General features: G+C 32.9%; 2 protein-coding genes and 1 non-coding gene across 3 annotated transcripts in view; 1 reads left to right on the forward strand and 2 right to left on the reverse strand.

Moving 5' to 3' along the window:
• Window positions 1-2,694: 2,694 nt before the first annotated feature.
• LOC132631337 (uncharacterized) lies at window positions 2,695-6,260 on the reverse strand. Its single transcript, XM_060346923.1, has 5 exons — window positions 5,180-6,260; window positions 4,942-5,059; window positions 3,991-4,761; window positions 3,752-3,878; window positions 2,695-3,402 (listed from the first exon to the last, which is right to left on the reverse strand). The coding sequence occupies exons 1-5, from the start codon at window positions 6,258-6,260 to the stop codon at window positions 2,695-2,697; spliced, it is 2,805 nt and encodes a 934-aa protein (XP_060202906.1).
• A 3,130-nt stretch (window positions 6,261-9,390) lies between these two features.
• On the reverse strand, window positions 9,391-9,496 carry LOC132634527 (small nucleolar RNA Z279/snoR105/snoR108). Its single transcript, XR_009580245.1, has one exon. It is a non-coding gene; the product is annotated as a small nucleolar RNA Z279/snoR105/snoR108 (small nucleolar RNA).
• A 7,376-nt stretch (window positions 9,497-16,872) lies between these two features.
• Window positions 16,873-19,893, forward strand: part of LOC132632435 (protein virilizer homolog) — a 38,760-nt gene continuing 35,739 nt past the window's right edge. The window contains exon 1 of the mRNA XM_060348360.1: window positions 16,873-16,893. The gene's annotated coding sequence lies outside the window, so the exon portion shown is untranslated. The remainder of the gene's footprint in view (window positions 16,894-19,893) is intronic.

Raw genomic sequence — 19,893 nt, forward strand, 5'->3', positions numbered from 1 at the left:
TGATGGCAAGTTTTGTCCTAGTAGCAACTTGCAAAAATCAAGTGAAGGTGTTAATACTATTGCAGATTCAAAAATTGTTTTTTTGTAAATTGGATAAGTGAATCTGTTTGTTTAGATGCATCTGTCACCTTTTTTTTTAGATGTTAAAGTAAAGCTGATGGCATTATCTTTGATTATGGTATTATATTATACACTAATCAATCTCTTAATAATGCACACATCATCATAAACAAAGTGATGATAAATCATGTTAGCCCAGACTCTGCCAAGAACCAAAGTGCCTCACATGATGGTGACATTGTTTCTGTTAAGGTCTTAACTCACATCTTAAAATCAGACCAGATTGTCTCGTATATGATCAGATGCCGAAAATGCAGCCAGTAAAAATTTCAGTTTCTTCCTACAGCTTAATACTAGCATAAATTATCTGCTTTCACAATGTTATATACTCCCTTACCTTTTAATGGAAAAAACAAGTAACTACTCAGTAACATATAAGGCCATATGACCAAGTGTATGGAGTTTTTTAATGGCAAAAACAAGTACCTACTCAGTAACATATAAGGCCATATGACCAAATGTATGGAGTTTTTTAATGGCAAAAACAAGTAACTACTCAGTAACATACAACGCCATATGACCAAGTGTATGGAACTAAGATCATAATATGAGATTTCTGGACACAGAGAAAAAGATTGCGTCACTATTATCTAGTAGAAGATATGGAAAACTCTCTAACCATCAACAGGGAATAAAATTAATATCAAAAAACACATTTGCCTATAGATCCACTAAGTATGCAAACTGTTCCTATGAAGTACAAGTTGCTACTGCAGAAGCCTCAGGAATCTTAACCTCAGTTCTCAAGAACATGTTATTTTCTGTACATCTGCAGGTTGTAGTTTGCATATGAATGATCAAATGAACAGCTTAACTGCTTACATTTTAGACAGACAGAGAAGATATATTCACAAGCAGATAGCTTATATATACTTTAACTCAGATTGATAGGGAACAAAGACAACCAGAAAACTATGTTTTTCAGTTAAATTTGAGAGAAAAAGGATTGAAATGGTTTTGATGCCCTTAATGTTTCAGCTTTTATGATAGGACTCAAGTCTTATCCTTTAGTTAAACTCTCCTTCTCTTTCACATAAGGCTACTTAACTATACTTTAACATGTACCAGGTCCTTAAGCACAAGCAGTCAGCATAACATTCACACAGGGAATCAATTTCACACAGGGAATCAAACTTCCAAGAAAGAACAAAGGAAGTCATAGGGAGGGGTTTGCCATGTTAACAGCAACAGAAGGTAAATATAAAGCCTATGACTTGAATAGGAAGGCACAGCACAAAACAGAACAATGGGATGGCAAAACTCTAGGCAGAATGCAATAGTGTGAAACCTATAATTTGAACAGGTAGAAGTAGTACAAGAAGAAAACAAAGCAGACACACTTAAATTTTCATAAATAGCCCAGAAGTGATGGAGTTCATAAGAATGAGATAAATACACAGGCAGATATACATATAGCTCTCATGCAGACAATAACTCAAAGAAATGAATGAAAGATACTGCAGAATCCATGCTTTTGATTTCAATGGAATCATGGACAAGAACATGTCATTTGTTTGCCTAGCAGCAATTCAGCTGAAATGCAGCAATAGCAAACTGTATGTAGTTAGTTAGTAGGAGAAATGGAAGCTATTTATACTTCAATTTTCTGAGGAAAGGGTTAGATTCAACTAACTTTACATCTGACATTGACAAAAGAAACTCAAAACCTTCTGATTTTTCTTCTCTCCAGTGAATATGCAAAAGTATCACAGAAGTTCAAGAAAGAGAAAAAATTAAGACTAACAACATTTATTAAACAGCAAAAAAAACAAAACACAAAAAAGAAGATTACAGCTACTAAAAGCCAAGAATATGCAACCAAAGTTCACCCTTTTAAGCAGGACTAGTCAAACAACATGAAAAAAGATTACAACTACTAAAAGACATGAATAAGCCACCAAAGTGCCCCTAGCTACTGCAAGTACATCAGGAATTTAACAAACCACCTGCAAGTCCATAGCAAATTCATGGAACTCAAATCCATATAATCTCAAAGTCATGCAAAAAGCAGAACCAATGCAGCTGAAATGCAGCAATAGCAAACTGTATGTAGAGGTAGTTTTTAAAGCTCCAAATGTGGCATGGTCAGAATATGCAGGTTGTAGTTTGCATATGAACAACAGATTGATATACACAGATATACCAGTGGTATACATGGTACACAGATATGTTAGTTTGCCTCAATAGGATTAGTAAGGTAAAATTCTACAAAAGCTAAAAAAGCATAAAACTTACCACTACACCGTCAAGATGGTCAAGTGCATTACCCCTCTTAGATCTCTAAAATGTCGAAATGGCTCAAAGAATGTCTTCGTTGAGGTATCTGAAAGGAAACAAAAGAGAAAGAAACAACATAAGGATGCTTTTAAGAGGCTAAGGAGGAAGAATAAAGACGCATAAAAATGTAATTTCATAAAAGTTGACAATTTCAAAACACTGATAGTATTCGAAAATCGAGTAATAAAGCTAAACCATTCCAGATAGAACCTATAAATAGGAAGTAAACAATCAGCTACTAATTTTAAACATGTAAATAAAATAAGTAAGTCTTAAAAAAATACTTACTAATTGCTATTAATCCTCATCCCCATCCCCATCCCTCTCTTCTGACCATTCTTCCTCATCAGTTGTTTCATTTCCATTATTACATTCGTTCACCTCTGCGTTAATATCTTCTGCATTTATTTCTTCCAATATGTGTTCTGCATGCTCTAAATCATCTTCTAACTCATTGTCAACTATTTGGTGAACAACTGATATGTCGTCATCCTGGAACGCAACAGGCAACACATTCTCCACTTCCACTCGACCCACAGGCTTGACTTTAATTACCACCCACCAAGCAGACTTATCTGGACGCAAGGGATAAGGAGCATAGTACACTTGTCTAACATTTTGTGCAATAATGAAAGGATCATAAGCCGCATACTCCCTCGTGTGATTTACTTCTATGATGTTATACTGCTTGAGTACCCTTGTACCTCTATTTGGGGTTGGATCAAACCACTTGCACCGAAAAAGTACAATTCTTTTTTTCCCACCACCAGAATATTCCAGTTCTAGGATCTCCTTAATTACACCATAATAATCGACCCCGGCTTGGTTTCCATCGCCACCTTTAACCCAAACCCCACTGTTGTTAGTTTTTGTATGCTTAGATCGTTCTTCGATAGTAAATTTAAAACCATTTACCACATATTTGTCCATAGAATAGACCATACCGGGTCCCCAAGATATGTCCTTTAAAAGTTGGTCATGGTAACCATACTCTGTACTGTAAACCTATTAGTAGTTAAGAAATAGTAAGTTAGCAATAATATAATGCGCACTTTTTAAATTATATTAGCTTTGTGAAAAGGTTTTAACACTTACATAATTGTTAAACCACTTCCCAAAATGGTCGTACACCTTTTCAATGCCATTTTGTATGCTTAGATCGTTCTTCGGTAGTAAATTTAGTGCAAAATAATAATAACTTACTCATAATATCATTGAACTTCCGGGAAATTTAGCAAGACATGTATCGATGCAGATTTAGAATCCATATCATTAAATTGTCTTGTACGTTTTTTTGAACCTGAACCCGGTTGATTGAAGATTGATATTGGCTTCGCTAAAGCATCATTCTCACCTCCTTCATAATGTCGATTGGGTCTGTTTCGCAAACATGGCACATCATTCCCAAAGTAGTAAGAACAGAAATGAGTTGTTTCCTTAGTAAGGTAGGCTTCGCAAATTGATCATTCAACTCTATGTTTCTGCTTGATACCCCGTTTAGACTTGCCAATAGTTCTGCATAATATTATTTTAAGCATGATTTTTTTTAAATAAATTAGTAGAGAGAAATAAATAAAAATTTACACATATTACCTCTCGAAGGGATACATCCAACTATAATGAACTGGGCCTCCGAGTTGAGCTTCCTCCGCAAGGTGAATTGGAAGATGTTCCATCACATCGAAGAACCCCGGTGGAAGAATTTTCTCCAACTTACTTGTTATTACAGGAATATTATGATGCATCCGATCCAGGTTGTCTACCCTCAACGTACTAGAACACAAGTCTTTGAAGAACAAACTAATTTCTGTCATAGGCTTCCAGATTCGGGCAGGCAAGCTACTAAATGCAATGGGGAGTAAAGTTTCCATGAAAACATGACAATCATGGCTTTTCATCCCATGTAACTTCCCTTGCGCCATATCAACATGTTTTTCCAAATTTGATGCATACCCATCAGGCATCTTCAATTTCTTAACCCATTCACAAATCTTTCGCTTATGATCCATTGTGAATGAATAACTAGCCTTAGGCTTGAAGACCCCGTTCCCTTTGTCCTGCAACCATAACTCTTTACGCATACAATATTCCTGTAAGTCCAATCTTGTCTTTGGATTATCCTTTGTCTTGCCCTTGACATCCATTACTGTATTGAATAAATTATCAAAGTAATTTTTTTCAATGTGCATAAGATCAAGATTATGCCGGAGAAGATTATCCTTCCAATATGGTAACTCCCAAAATATGCTCTGTTTGGTCCAATTATGTGCAAGCCCATACCCATCGAACTTGTACGGTGGTTCTTCAGTAACTTTTGGAAAGTTCTCAACCATCTCCCAAATTTCCTCTCCCAAATTTCCTCTCCTGAAAGTCTTAGAGGTGGATAGTTTCATTCAATTTTGTTCTTCCTAAATGCATTTTTCATACTCCTAAACTCATGATCCATTGGCAAGAACTGACGGTGACAATCAAACCATGAATTTTTTTTTGCCATGCTTTAAAGTGAACAATTTAGTATTCTCCATGCAGTAAGGACAGACTAACTTTCCAGCAGTCATCCACCCAGACAACATCCCGTAGGCAGGAAAATCATTAATAGTCCACATTAAAGTGGCCCGCAAATTAAAATTCTGCTTAAGAGAAACGTCAAACGTCTCAACCCCTTCAACCCACAACATTTTCAACTCATCAATCAAAGGTTGCAAGTATACATCAATCAAAACTTTTGGATTACGTGGGCCAGGAATGATGCAAGTAAGGAATATATATGGACTAGTCATACACAACTCAGGCGGAAGATTATATGGTGTTAAAAAAACAGGCCAGCAAGAATATGGTGCAGCAGAAACAGAATGTGGAGTGAATCCATCAGAACATAAACCCAACCTAATGTTTCGTGGTTCAGCCGCAAAGTCTGGATATGTTGTGTCAAAATGTTTCCAAGCCTCTCCGTCTGATGGATGACACATAACACCTGGCGGCCTTCTATTTTCACTGTGCCATCTTATATGAGGAGCGGAGCTATTTGATGCGTACAACCTCTGTAACCTTGGTGTAAGAGTTAAGTAATGCATCGCCTTAACGGCAACCCTCTTCCCGCTACGAGTCCGCTTAAAACGAGCTCTTCCACAAAACTTACAAAATTCTAGACCTTCGTCATCCTTATAGTATAACATGCATCCATTTTCACAACAATCAATTCTCATCGACGAGAGTCCTAACTTAGACACTAGTCTCTTTGCCTTATAGTAATTTTCAGGTATCTCTAAATTCGAGTCAACTAATTCATGTATAAGGCCAATCACAGCATCCATTGCACCTTGAGGAACATTCCAATCTGCTTTGATGCTTAATAATCTAACAACAATAGACAATTGAGAGTGGGGACTCCCGTCATATAAAGGCTGACTAGCCTTTTTCAACTGTTCAAAAAAATGACTAGCTTCTTCATTTGGAGCTTCTTCACCATGGTTACCGGATTCAAAATCAGAATGCATCCCATAAGCATCTTGAACCATGTCGTGCATTCTAGAATTTTGGACATTAGGTTCCACCGCCCTACTACTTTCACCAACAACAAAGTCTTGAAATCTACCAAAACTACTATTCATTTCTCCATGACTAGTCCACACTGTATAATCTTTTTTAAAGTCGTCTTTATAGAGATGAAGCCTAACAATCTCTGGATTCTCGTAATTCCTACATTGACATTTCACGCAAGGGCACCTAACCAAGCCATGACTTAGAAAAATTTCAAGTGTCATTGCATAGCCAACAAAAGCATCGACACCGTCTACAAATTCTTGCCTCATCCCCCCTCGGTTTTCGTTTGTCCTATTATACATCCAATTACGAGATTCCATCTACACAAATAACACCAAATTTGAAATTGTTACGGAACAAATTCAATGTTTAATTTAATTCAATGTTCAAAACCCAAATCACCAGTTGCCCTAATTAGCAAATTAAAGCTTCAGACTAGGAAAAACTAACTAGGACAATTTAATCTAAGAAAACTTCAAAATTAATTATCATTTATTTACCTTTTCCATCCTTTACCGACTAATCTTTTTGGAATAGTAAAGAACGTCATGATTCTGGACTTATTTTTGAATTTTCATAAAGAAAAGAATCATAGCCCGTAGACTACTTAGGTACTCCATTCTTTGCTTTACAATTCAACAACTTTAATATCCTTCATTAATTATTTTCTTTTTATATTTCTTTTTTTGTCAAAGTCCTACACGAACTTTACTAATATGACAAAATGGTTTACTGTTTTGGCCAGTTAATGATGCCATCATGCCCCAAATAAAGTTGTACAAAACAATGGAAGACAAAAGACAGCAACATAACAATTACGGTGTTTCTAATTCCAGATTACATGATAAAAGACAGCAACATAACAATTACGGTGTTTCTAATTCCAAGTTACGTGACGAAAGATAGCAAGATAACAGTTACAGTGTTTCTAATTCCAAATTACATTAAGCATCAATTCAACAATTAAAATAGAGAAAGCACATTTTGAGATAGGAAAATACACACCAGAAAGTTTAAGGAGGCTGTCTACTAATTAAGCGTCAAAGCTGTCAATAGAGGCAGCAGCACAATGATCTCCTAAATCAAGCACAAACAACTTCAGCTGAAATGGCAACTAAAATAAGGGAAAGACTGGGTCAATTCCAGCCATGGCTTTAACATTTTAGTAAGAGTTAACAAAAAAAAGGGGAAGTAACTTTGGGAATTAAAATGAGAAAGGAAATTAGTGAATCAAAGCAGAAATTAGGGCTTACCTAGAAGATGAAAAATGAAGGTGGAGAGCAATGGAAGAAGAGAAGGGCGTGAGACATGGTGACGTCGCCGGAGTTATACTAGGGTTAGAGAGAGGGGGAGAGAACAGTGAGAGGAGAGAAGCAGAGAAATGGGAACGAATTGGGTCTGGGTGCATTTTAGTTGAGTGATTAAAATAATACCAACCTCATGAGGTTGGTATATTTAATTTAAAATAATACCGACCTCATGAGGTCGGTATATTTAATAAGTTTATTTTAAATTAAAAATAAAGTTATAACATTTATCAGGAAATAAATTCCCGACCTAGTGAGGTCGGTATATTATTTGTTCAAATTTTGATACAATATTACCGACCTCATGAGGTCGGTTTATTTTTTTAAAAAATAAAAAATAAATATTACGACTTTACCGACCTCATGAGGTCGGTTTTTTGAGGTCGGGAAAACCAGTTTTTTTAGTAGCGCTCTATTGCATTACTGTTTGATTTATACACATCAAGTCACTTTCTTTCTGTATAATTTTTTCTGTATACACATCATCAGTTTCGCCCCTCTCCAATTTGATTTACTAAGCTTTGCTCTTTGAAGGTAAAAATTGCCAAATTAAGCCTTCCATTCTTTCTTTTACATATTGTTTCATCACCGTTTATAAATGTTACTGTTGACTTTCCTCTATTCATTGACCATAACTTATTATAAACGTTACTGTTGAGTTTGATCTATTTAGTTGAGGTTTTTTTTTTTTGCTCGAACTTCTCACTTTGAGTTGATGCGTGCTTGTGGCGAAACATATGAAAACTATTTTCTTGCATCGACCGTAATATTCCTTTATTTCTTTCTTTATTTCGTTTAGTTAATGAGTTTTAAGATTATGAACTACATAATTAAAGATTATTTTTAGTGGTTATTACCACGCTCACTAATGTAGGACATCAAGAACCGCTTAAGATTATTTTTGGAAGATTTGTCGAGTAAAATAAAGAGTATTGTGAGAAATCCGAAGAAACTGGAAGCTGAAATAGTGGCTCTGAAGATATCATTCCTCAAGAAAATCAACAAGGGGTCTAAGTTGTGATAATGGACTCGTGAGTTTTTCTAATTTTTCTATTATAGTTCAGATAGGAACAAATTTATATATGGTACAATTTTAATTGATTTCAAACTCTCGAATACTTAGGACTTCTGATTTTAAACTTTATTCTTTTAATGACGGGAAAAATTTTAATCAAACATTTCTATTCGACATTTTTGGGGTGGGATTTTTTATTTTTTATTTTTTTGCAGAGCTCAATTGATAATTTTGCTGATTGAAATGACAATTTAGGATTATGCTTAATAATTAAAGCATTGCAAATTGGATAATTTCTATTTCGTGGATCATAATGAGTTATTTGAATTCGGTATTGTCGTCATCTTCTAATCAACTGCATGCTGATGGTGCGCCTGTTAGTGGTGGTGGTCTAAGGTGATTCCCTCTTTGCTTATAGATTTACTATTTCTGATAAATTAATAGTTTTTATTAATTAGATGGGAAAACACCTCATATAATTTACTAAGTCAGGAGTCCTTATATTTTCTTGGTATAATTTTTTCAAAAATCTTTCTGTTTATTTAAGTTAGGATTCACTTTAGGTTTTTTTACACCAATTAATATTACATATGCTGTGTCTTATTTTTTAGGTTTAAAATTCACTTTAGTAAGATCCTTTTAACAAAACTGTCCTAGACAACAAAGGAAAAATATTAGATTTAGGAATATTCAACAATTAAAATCACTTTAGGCTTAAAATTCGTTTACCAATTAGTGTTACTTCCGTTAATTTTTTGGAGTTTTAAAACCAAAAAAAAATTAGATTAGAAAGGAAATGAACATTCCTATAAAAGAGGCTTGTACTCCACATTTTTAACTATGAAATACCGATAAAGTCGATGATTGCGGAGGTAAACTTGCTTGTGATTTGGGTAAATTTTTCGTTAGTATTAATACATGATCGTGTATTCTTGAGAGACAATTGCATATTATTGAAAAGTTGTCAGTTGTGATTTTTGTTACAATGTCTAATAAATGATTATCAATTTGAAATTGACTTATTTACAAATAGAGTAATTGAGTGTCTTGCAAGATGAAGATTTTAGTTGGTTAGTTATATAGTATTTGTAATTATAGATATTTTATCGTATGATATTGTTTTTTATAGGGACAGTTTGGTATAAATGAGAGCACCCAAATTGTGGTAACCAGGCTGAGTTGGAACGCCCTTCTCGCATATTTAATTGCGAACATTGACCACTCATCACATCCCATTAAAACTTGCCTGAAGGATATAGTTATATTAATGTATCTTGACCGATATCTTTTTGTAGACGACATTCTTGGTGTATGATTTTTTTTTTTGTTTGTCGATTTGACTACTCAGTCATGACCAAACTCATGTAATTGACATTGATATTCCCCTCGAAAGTGCAATATGGTTGTACATGTAAAAAAATATACTGCAGCAAATACAGTCCACATCAGCTATTGTTTATCAGTGTGCCTTAATATAATGTCATTGAAAATATCAACCCACAAAAAATTATCATCTGATAAGGAAACGTAACATACGATAAAAACATTGTTATAAAAAGATAGTATGTGAGATACAATAACATAATATATTGTCTCTCATATACTAAAATATCTACAATTACCAATACTGTAACCAAATTTCACATTGTTTGCATGCTCAGTAAATATTGAATTCAACTATTATGTCTGTGTAATATTATTCATTTTCATCTTTTAGACAATTGCATTTATTTTAATAAAAAATGTAATCTTATATAAATTATTTATTGATTCACGTGATATACACGTGCAACGCATGTACACTTAAGACTAGTATTTGAATATAAATTGTTAGTGTTAACTACCATATTGATAATCTCTTTATAGTCCATTTTAATTTGTATTGGGACGAAGTTCCTTCTATTGCGATATTCAACCCAACTTTGAGTGCCATGATTTTTACTTTTTTTTTTTATATTAATGATAAATAGTTTAAACGAATTATTACATAAAATTAAAGTAGTAAGTGTTGTGTCATAAATCAAAAGAGAATTTTATATTACAAAGTTACATGACTTAATTAAAGTTTTAGAAATAATTATTAAGTCCATCATCACCTCTGCTCAAGTCCTTAGTGAGTTCGCTTTCGTGCAATTTCTCATTTAGTTTGTAACTTTAAAGTAAAGGTCTTTACGCTGTTTCCATTTCTGCAATTGGAAAAGTTATATTTCCCAGCGTACTATTGTAGGAACCAAGGGGATCTATAGGAAGGACGTTCCAGTGGGAACCCATTGTATCAGACGACTATTTAAATTTCCCAGCATGCTATTATAATTAGTGAATTTGACTGCGCTTCACGCGTTATATTGCGAATTTGAAAATGATCCTTTGTAAGTTCAGTTGAAACAAATGAGAGAATTTATTTTGCTTAGACCGAAACCACTTTTCCCAGCATGCTATTGTAATTGTCCAAAATGAACCTTGGTTTGAACCTTTTGTTTCAATTATAAAAGTCATGGCTTCGAAATAATGAAATTCAGATCCTTTTACTACTTTTAAATTGTTATTGATGATCTGAAGGGGTGGAGTTTGCATTCTACTTTGACGCATCTGTTGTATATATTTGTATTAGAAACCCTCCTACATATATAAATAATTTATCAAGAACCCAATAAATTTTTTTTCCTAAAATCTAGAAATATAAGCTCAAAATTCTAGCTTCGTCTCTAAATTGAGCTGCACACAAAGATTTAATATTCCAATCAGGGGGTCCGAATTGTTGATTAAATATTAAAATATTCAAATCATTTTTCACATATATTTAATTCTAAAGTAAAAATCCACCGGTTTTGACTCATTAGCAAATATGTCATTGGCTGATTGCAATCCACTTGATCAAACCATCGAATAAACACCGTTCAATAATTAACAGTTTGAATCTTTAAATATTCTTAAAGGATCCAAAAATCAAGATAGTTATAAATAAATTGTTCAAACCCAAACATGTTCCGTTTTTTATCTTGTCTTTTTCAGTTTAGGAGAGGACATATAATATACTTTTTAGATGTTAATTAATATCTACGTTGAAGGTGAGTCTAAATCCATCAATTTAATTTGCTGGAAACTTCTTCAGTTGTACATATCCACACCAAACTTACCTATAAAAGAATGAGTTCTTTCTTAAGAAATTTCACCAACCAAAAAATCTGAAATAATCTTACCCAATGAAGAAAACAACACTATCTTGCCTTCTACTAATTACATTAATTTTTATATCAAACTCTTTACTTTATGAATCAGCTTCTGCACCCAACTCAGTGCTCGACACGACGGGAAAAATGGTTCGAGCAGGGCACGATTACATGGTCGTACCAGTAAGGAAGGATTTAGGAGGCGAACTTGGCCTCGCCTTTATTGGAACCCAAGTTTGTCCACTTGGTATCGGCCCACGTCTCAATCCAAACGACCCAGGCCTTTCAATAAATTTATTCCCTGTAAATTTCAAAAAAGGTATAATTCGCGAGTCCACTGATCTAAATATTGAGTTCACAGAGACTTATACCATATGTCAACATCACTCCAATGTGTGGAGGCTCGATCATTATAATCCTCAAAAGGAGGATCATGTGATAACTAATGGTGGGGTGAAAGGAAATCCTGGTCGTGACACTTATAGCAATTGGTTCAAGATTGTGAAATATGGAGCTGGATATAAGTTTGTATTTTGTCCGAGTGTATGCAATTATTGTGATGTGATATGCAAGAACGTTGGAATTTTTGTGCAGAAGAATGGCCAAGCACTTTTGGCTCTGAGTAACGAGCCTTTAGAAGTCATGTTCAGGAAAGTGTAAGAATATTACATGTGTTCTTCTAAATACATACTGCTTCAAAAAAAAAATACTGATAATAAGTGAATAAGAAATCGAATATGCAGTAATCATATGCGATTCAGTTTCTTGTAATGTGTACTTTAATAAAAAGATCTACATTTTTGTATACCACTGGAAGTTTTTTAGTACTCTAATATAGCTTTTACACCATCAAATTTATTGAATTTTTTTCAATCCATTGTGAAACTCTTTGCAAATATGTCTTGATACAAAAAGCAAGAAATTTCAAGCTTAATGTATCTCTCCAAACATGATTTATAAATGAAGATGGATTTAAACTCTAAATTTATATATTTGTTGGGCAAGACACATATTTTATGTACACTATCAGAGCACCTATTTTTAAAATTACTTTCAAGAGATGTTATTATATATGTGCACGAGTTTCTTAAAAGGTGAGATAAGAAATGATTTGAACTCATAAACAATTAAAAGTATAATTTGCTTAATTTTGAAAATTCAAAATAATGAAAGCTTGCCTGTTGCAATATAAGAAAAAATGTTATTACCATGATTTAGCTTATAAACAATTTAGACTAATTATATTCCTAATAGTATGATAATCCATAAAACAACCACGAAATTACCCTCAATATATAATAGAACAACCTTATTATTATCGGGATAATAGTGTTTTTTCTTATAGTTGATTCTCTGGGATTTAATCAGACGCTTCTCCTTACATCTTCTTCTCCCTCTTTCTCAATGTGGTAAAACCCTAGCTCAACAAAAAACACAAATTCAAATTTAACTGTTCTCGGGTCAAGTTGTTGCGGCAGGTATGGGTCGACCGAAACCGTGTGTGCTTTTTGCCTACACTTTCCTTCACCCTCAACTTGACGAGTATGTTGACGAGGTAACTATTTCGAATTGCGGTTATAAGGCAATGCAAACTTGTTACGATTAAGTTTCAATTTATTTGGTTCACTTACATTATGTCAAGTGTCGGTCATAGTTGGATATTTGTATGTCAGTGCGGAATAAGACAATGAGCCCGTTTGGATTGGCTTATAAGTGGTCAAACCAGCTTAATTATAAATTGTTTTTTGATTTTTTTAGATTTTTGGCAAACCAGTTTATAAGCTAAAAAAGTGCTTAGAATAAGTCAAAAAACAAAATAAGTTGGGGCAGCCCAACTTATTTTTTGGCCTTATAAGCTGTTTTTTAGTCAAACCAGCTTATAGGCCACTTTTTTAAGCTAAGCCAAACGGACACAATCTTTGTTTAAGTCTTAATACGACAAATTATTGAGATTGGAATGATATAGAGTGGGATAGGATATATTGAATTTATCATATACTGGAAACCAACTGTATTCCAATGAGAACCAATTGTATTAGACTACTATTTATATTTCCCAGCATAGTGCTACTGTAGTTGTCCAAAATCAACCTCGTTTTGAACTTTTGTTTCAATTATAAAAATCCCGACTTCAAAATAATGAAATTCAGATCCTTTTATTTCTTTTAAAAATTGTTAAGGATGAGCTGAAAGGACGGAGATAGTACTCTACTTATGAGTTCGGCAGAACCCAATAACTTTGACATATATATTGTATTTATATTACTAATCCATTTAACATGTATAAATAAAAATAATTTAACAAGACTTCTATAACTTCTTTTTTTCTAAAATTTAGAACTAATAAACTCAAAGTTCCGGTTTCACCTCTGAATTGAGTTGTGCACATGGAGATTTAATCCAGTCCGAGTGCCGAACTCATTGATAAAATAGTGCTATTAAAATATTCAATCATTTTCACATATATTTAATTTTAAAAAATAAAAATCCACTGGTTTTGACTTTTGACTCATTAGTGACGATGTCCTTGGTTGATTGCAATCCACTTTCAGAATCTAATCAAACCGTCGAATTAATACCGTTTAATACAATTAACAGTTTGATATCTTTAAATATTCTTAAAGATCCAAAAGTCAAGTTAATTAGAAATAAATAATGTGTTCAAACTTAAACTTTTTTTTTTCCCTGTTTAGTGGAGGACATAAAATATTGGTTTGTGTGAATCTCAACATTGAAAGTAAGTCAAAATCCATCAATTTAATTTGTTGGCAACTTCTTGAGTTGTATACTAGGTAATTCGCAGTGATGTCCTTATTTTGGGGTGGTCTTTAATTTTTGGCCATTAAAAAGAAAGTATTTAAGTTTTGTCCTTTGCCTAAAACCTCAGGGTTTTGGTTCAAACCCTTGCTTAGGCAAAAATTTAAAAAAAAAAAAAATCTTTAGACAAAGGTTGCCTACAAACTCTGCCCATCGAGCATAGTTTGCCTGCAAAACACTTCCTTAAGGCAGAGTTTGAGGCAAATTATGCCTAATGGGCATAGGGCAGAGTTTGCCTGCAAACTATGCCTTACGGTAGAGTTTGGGCAAATCTCTGCCTTAAGGCAGAATTTTATCTTCAGGCAAAATTCGTAAAATTCTGCCTTGCGAATTCAAACCTCTGCCAAAATTCCTTTTTTTTTTTAAATTGAGCTGGGGTTCGAACCCAGAATCTTAGAGTATTAGGTGAAGGGAAAAAATTAAAGACCACCAATTTGAGAGGCAAAAATTAAAGACCAACCCAAAAGAAGGACAATCCGCGCAAAAAAATGTTGTATACTTATATTCATATACCAAACTTACCTGTAAAAGAAAGAGTTTTTCGTAAGAAATTTCACCAACCAAAAATTCGAAATAATCTTTACACAAGGAAGAAAACAACACTATCTTGCCTTATCTTAATTACGTTAGTGGTTATATCAAATCCTTTACTTTCTGAAGCACTTTCTACAACCGACCCAGTGCTCAACATGACAAGAAAAATTATTCGATTACATGGTCGTGCCAGTAAGGAAGGATTTAGGAGGCGAACTTGGGCTAGCGTTTATTGAAACCCAAGTTTGTCCACTTGGGCCCACGTCTCAATCCTAACTTCCCAGGCTTTTCAATAAATTTCTTCCTTATGAATTTCAGAAAGGGTGTAATTCGCGAGTCTACTAATCTAAATGTTGAGTTCACATAGACTTATAATATATGCAAACATCACTCTAACGTATGAAGGCTCGATCACTATAATCCTCAGAAGGAGGATCATGTGATAACTAATGGCGGAGTGAGAGGAAATTCTAGTCTTGACACTTATAGCAATTGGTTCAAGATTGTGAAATACAGAATATAAGTTTGTATTTTGTCCAAGTGTATGTAATTATTGTGATGTGATTTGCAAGAACATTGGAATTTTGTGCAGAAGAATGCCCAAAAACTTTTGGCTCTGAGTAATGATCCTTTAGAAGTCATGTTCAAGAAGGTGTAAGAATATTACATGTGTTCTTCTAAATACATGCTACTTTAAAAAAAATACTGATAATAAGTGAGTAAGAAATCGAATATGCAGTAATCATATGCGATTCAGTTTCTTGTAATGTGTAGTCTAATAAAATGATTTACATTTTTGTACATTTTTGTATATCACTGAAAGTTGTTTAGTACTCTAATACAACTTTTACACCATGAAATTTATTGAATTTTTTTCAATCCATCGTGAATCTCTTTGCATATATGTCTTGATACAAAAAGCAAGAAATTTCAAACTTAATGTATCTCTCCAAACATGATTTATAAACGAATGTGGATTTAAACTCTAAATTTATACACTTGTAGGGCAAAACACATCTTTTATGTACACTATCAGTGAACCTATTTTAAAATTACTTTCAAGAGATGTTATTATATATGCGCACGAGTTTTCTTAAAAGGTAAGATAAGAAATGGTTTAAACCCATAAACAATGTACAAAAGTATAATTTGCTTAATTTTGAAGATTCAAAATAATGAGAGCTTGCCTGTTGCAATATAAGAAAGAATAAATTAGGGTTCTTAGAGCCAACATATAAATTAGGTAAACACATAAAATACTTCCAAGTGAAGTGCTTATGACTTATGAGTTGAGAAATTAATCAAAATTATGGGGGGTTGTTATCATGATTTAGCTTATAAACAACTTAGAATAATTATATTCCTAATAGTATGATAATCTATAAAATATAATTTTCAAAACAAAATACCTAGCTCTTTTTTGCATTCCAATTGCTCCATTTGTCCTTCTCCCTAGCACATTTACTGATTGACTATTTCAATATTATAAAATAATGTATAAAAAAAAATCTCTATTCCATTTGTTAAGATTAGTTTAACTTAAAGTAAATAGGACATAAATTAGCAAATATTTAAATTGATTTGAAAATTATAACTTGCAATAAAGCACTGTTTAGTCATGTGCGGCTTATGTGAAGGAGTTAGAAGTTTGAAGTCAAAACACCTAATTTTCTATGTAAATTTGTACATAAATTCTTTAAGTATTTAAACACAAATTTACATATTACACAATTACAACTCAATATAGTTAATAATTAAAATATTCAAATAATTTTACAAAATCACAAAAAAAAAGTTATTTGCCTCAAAATAACTAATGAAAGTTACTTTTACAACTTTTTTAAAATAAAACTTAAAATAAAAAGAGGGTGGAAAATATGGGAAAACTTTGTAGCACCGTCAAAGCTAATGACATGAATACCATAGTAGTTAGTCTTTAAAGAGCCCAAAAAAAGGTTCAATAACAAAATTACCCTCAATATATAATAGAACAATCTTATTATTATCGGGATAATAGTGTTTTTTCTTATAGTCGATTCTCTGGGGTTCAATCAGACGTTTCTCCTTACATCTTCTTCTTCCTCTTTCTCAATGTGGTAAAACCCTAGCGCAAAAAAAACACATATTCAGATTTAACTGTTCTCGGGTCAAGTTGTTCCGGCAAGTATGAGTCGACCGGAACCGTGTGTGCTCTTTGCCTACACTTTCCTTCACCCTCAACTTGACGAGTATGTTGAGGAGGTAACTATTTCGAATTGCGGTTATATAGGCAATGCTAACTTGTTACGATTAAGTTTCAATTTATTTGGTTCACTTACATTATGTCAAGTGTCTGTCATAGTTAGATATTTGTATGTCAGTGCGGAATAAGACAATCTTTGTTCAAGTCTTATTAAGACAAATTATTGAGATTGGAATGACATAGAGTGGGATAGGATATACTGGATTTATCATATACTGGAAATCAACTGTATTTCAATGAGAACCAATTGTATTAGACTACTATTTATATTTCCCAGCATACTGCTACTGTAGTTGTCCAAAATCAACCTTGTTTTGAACTTTTGTTTCAATTATAAACAAATTAATGAAATTCAGATCCTTTTATTTCTTTTAAATTGTTAAGGATAAGCTGAAGGGATGGAGATAGCACTCTACTTATGAGTTCGGCAGAACCCAATAACTTTGACATATATATTGTACAAGTTGTAGTAGGCCCGGGCTTAAATTCAAATTATAAAAATAGTACGTAACTTTTATCAAATAAGTATAATTTGTGTCACATATGTTTACTACATAATTAATTTAATGTAATTGCAGGTTAAACATATCTTCTCCATAAATTTTCATAATTATTAAAGTTTATTTTGTCATATAATTGGATCATTTTTAACAAACAAATTATTTATGAGAAAGCAAGTTTGGTATGAAAATTAGCAAATATCAAAGGGTCGTACGTAATTTATTTTATGCTTAAAAGAATTACTTCTTAAAAATTAATTTAATTCTTCATATATACTTTATGCTTAAAAGGATTAGCTCCTAGTTAATCAAACATGATTATAAAGCTAATTCAGTTTTGACTGATAATACTACCTTCATTTTCAATACTATACAACACCATTCAATAAATTTTACTTTTTGTATTTGTAAGCATATGTGATTGCACTAAAGAAGAAAAATTTTGGAAGTTTAAAATAATAGACAGGAAATGTTGGTGAGGAATATATTATGTAAGGTATGTTTAAATGTAAAGTAAGGCCTAATAAATGGTTCAGTTGAAAAAGAAAATTTGGCGGCAAATTTACCTAAATTATACCAGTTTAAGAACAAATAATTTACAAGGTACTTCCCCAGTTCATATTATATGATGTTTTCAGTTTGGTTACACCCTTTAAAAAATCACTCACCCCTAGACTAAAATATTTTTAATTAAATGCTATCAATTTAATAGTTATTACTTATGTAACAATTCACTTATCAGAATAAGGGAATTAAAAAAAAAATACTTGCTTAGTTATATAAATAATTATTTATTTTAAACTATATATACAAATTAAAACCACCATATAATATGGATTAGAAGAACGAAAAAGGGCCAAAAATACCCTAACATATGGGAAAAGACTCATAAATACCCTTCATCTACCTATTGGTCTAACAATACCCTTAACCTATTTTTTTGGCTCAAAAATACCCCTCAAACTAACACCCTAAACTTAATGATTTTTTCAAATTTAAAAAAGCCACGTGTCTTATTAAGATTGACCACATATATTATTTAATTTAAAAAGTAAACCCCACCCACTTTTAAACCCAGACCCGTTAACCCGAACCGTTTTGTTTAACCACACCCAATTCCTACAACACCTGGAGCCATTTCACGAAAACTAGATATAGAGCATAAGAACCAGGTACGGAAATGATTCAGCTGGTATAAAAACCCGATGGCTCCTAACACCATACAAAACTAGGGATACATGCACCTTATCATGGACTGCTGCTAATTAAGAAATTACATCTTACTTGTCCCAAATTAGTTATCTCAGATTTTTGGGTTGCGATGAAATACTATGTCACCTCTCCTTACCAGAAACCTCTCCTACACTTAGCAATAAGGTAACACAATACAACATCCAGTGTACTTATTGAAGTCAGATTCATCAAGAAGTTAATCTTATCTTCATCTCACCGTCTGTTTACATAAAAAGATATGCCTTGTTAGAGTTAAATTTCGATACTTAAATGGGATTGAACTGAGGACGTATTGTCAATGTTTGTTAAAAGACTTTAATCTTAAGGTGAATCATATGTCAAAAAAAGCAGCAAGCTTTTGTTGCTACTAAATGCGATTGACTAAAGTTTATCAACTTGTTAATTTAACCTTTCAAATAGTAGAGAGAATTGCAGGAAATGGCAATGTGGGTTTTGAACATTTGATTAAAAGAAACGGGTCGGGTTAACGGGTTTGAGTTTAAAAGTGGGTGGGGTTTATTTTTTAAATTAAATAATATATGTGACTAATCATACTAAGACGCGTGACTTTTTCAAATTTGAAAAAATCATTAAGTTTAGGGTGTTAGTTTGAGGGGTATTTTTGAGCCAAAAAAATAGGTTAAGGATATTTTTAGATCAATAGGTGGATGAAGGGTATTTGTGAGCCTTTTCCCATACGTTAGGGTATTTTTTGCCCTTTTCCGTTAGAAGAATAATCTAATAAGCACCAAGAAGAGATATACATAACACACCAATTATAAAAGCCCATATGGGAGGTGACCTTTAGTAATGAATGAGACAATGTTAGGTTTTTGAATTTTTCCTTCCTATGTAGAATTGGATTAAAAAATACCAATCCAATTTGGACCAGGCTACTTTTGCCCAAAAATTCCTCTATATATAGGATCAATTTAGGTCTTATTTTCAGAACACAAGAGTGAATTCATAGCAGCCATATAGAGAGAAAAACGTGAGAGAGAAAGCAGATTTTCGTCCAGAAATTTTCTGCTACAGCAGTCCGCTTTAAATTGTATTTTGATTCGTTAACCGTTGGATCATTTTGAAATTTGAATAGGGGATTCTCAGCATCTAGTTCTTAGCTTTCAACGGTGAA

Source organism: Lycium barbarum, chromosome 3 (assembly GCF_019175385.1).
Source record: "Lycium barbarum isolate Lr01 chromosome 3, ASM1917538v2, whole genome shotgun sequence".
Taxonomy (NCBI): Eukaryota; Viridiplantae; Streptophyta; class Magnoliopsida; order Solanales; family Solanaceae; genus Lycium; species Lycium barbarum.

Coding starts and splice junctions, on each gene's coding strand:
- LOC132631337 (XM_060346923.1), bottom strand. CDS start 6,260: ATGGAATCTCGTAATTGGATGTATAATAGGACAAACGAAAACCGAGGG. Junction 4,762..4,941: donor GGGTGGATGACTGCTGGAAA/GTTAGTCTGTCC, acceptor TAAGACTTTCAG/GAGAGGAAATTTGGGAGAGG. Junction 3,403..3,751: donor CAATCGACATTATGAAGGAG/GTGAGAATGATG, acceptor AACTACTAATAG/GTTTACAGTACAGAGTATGG.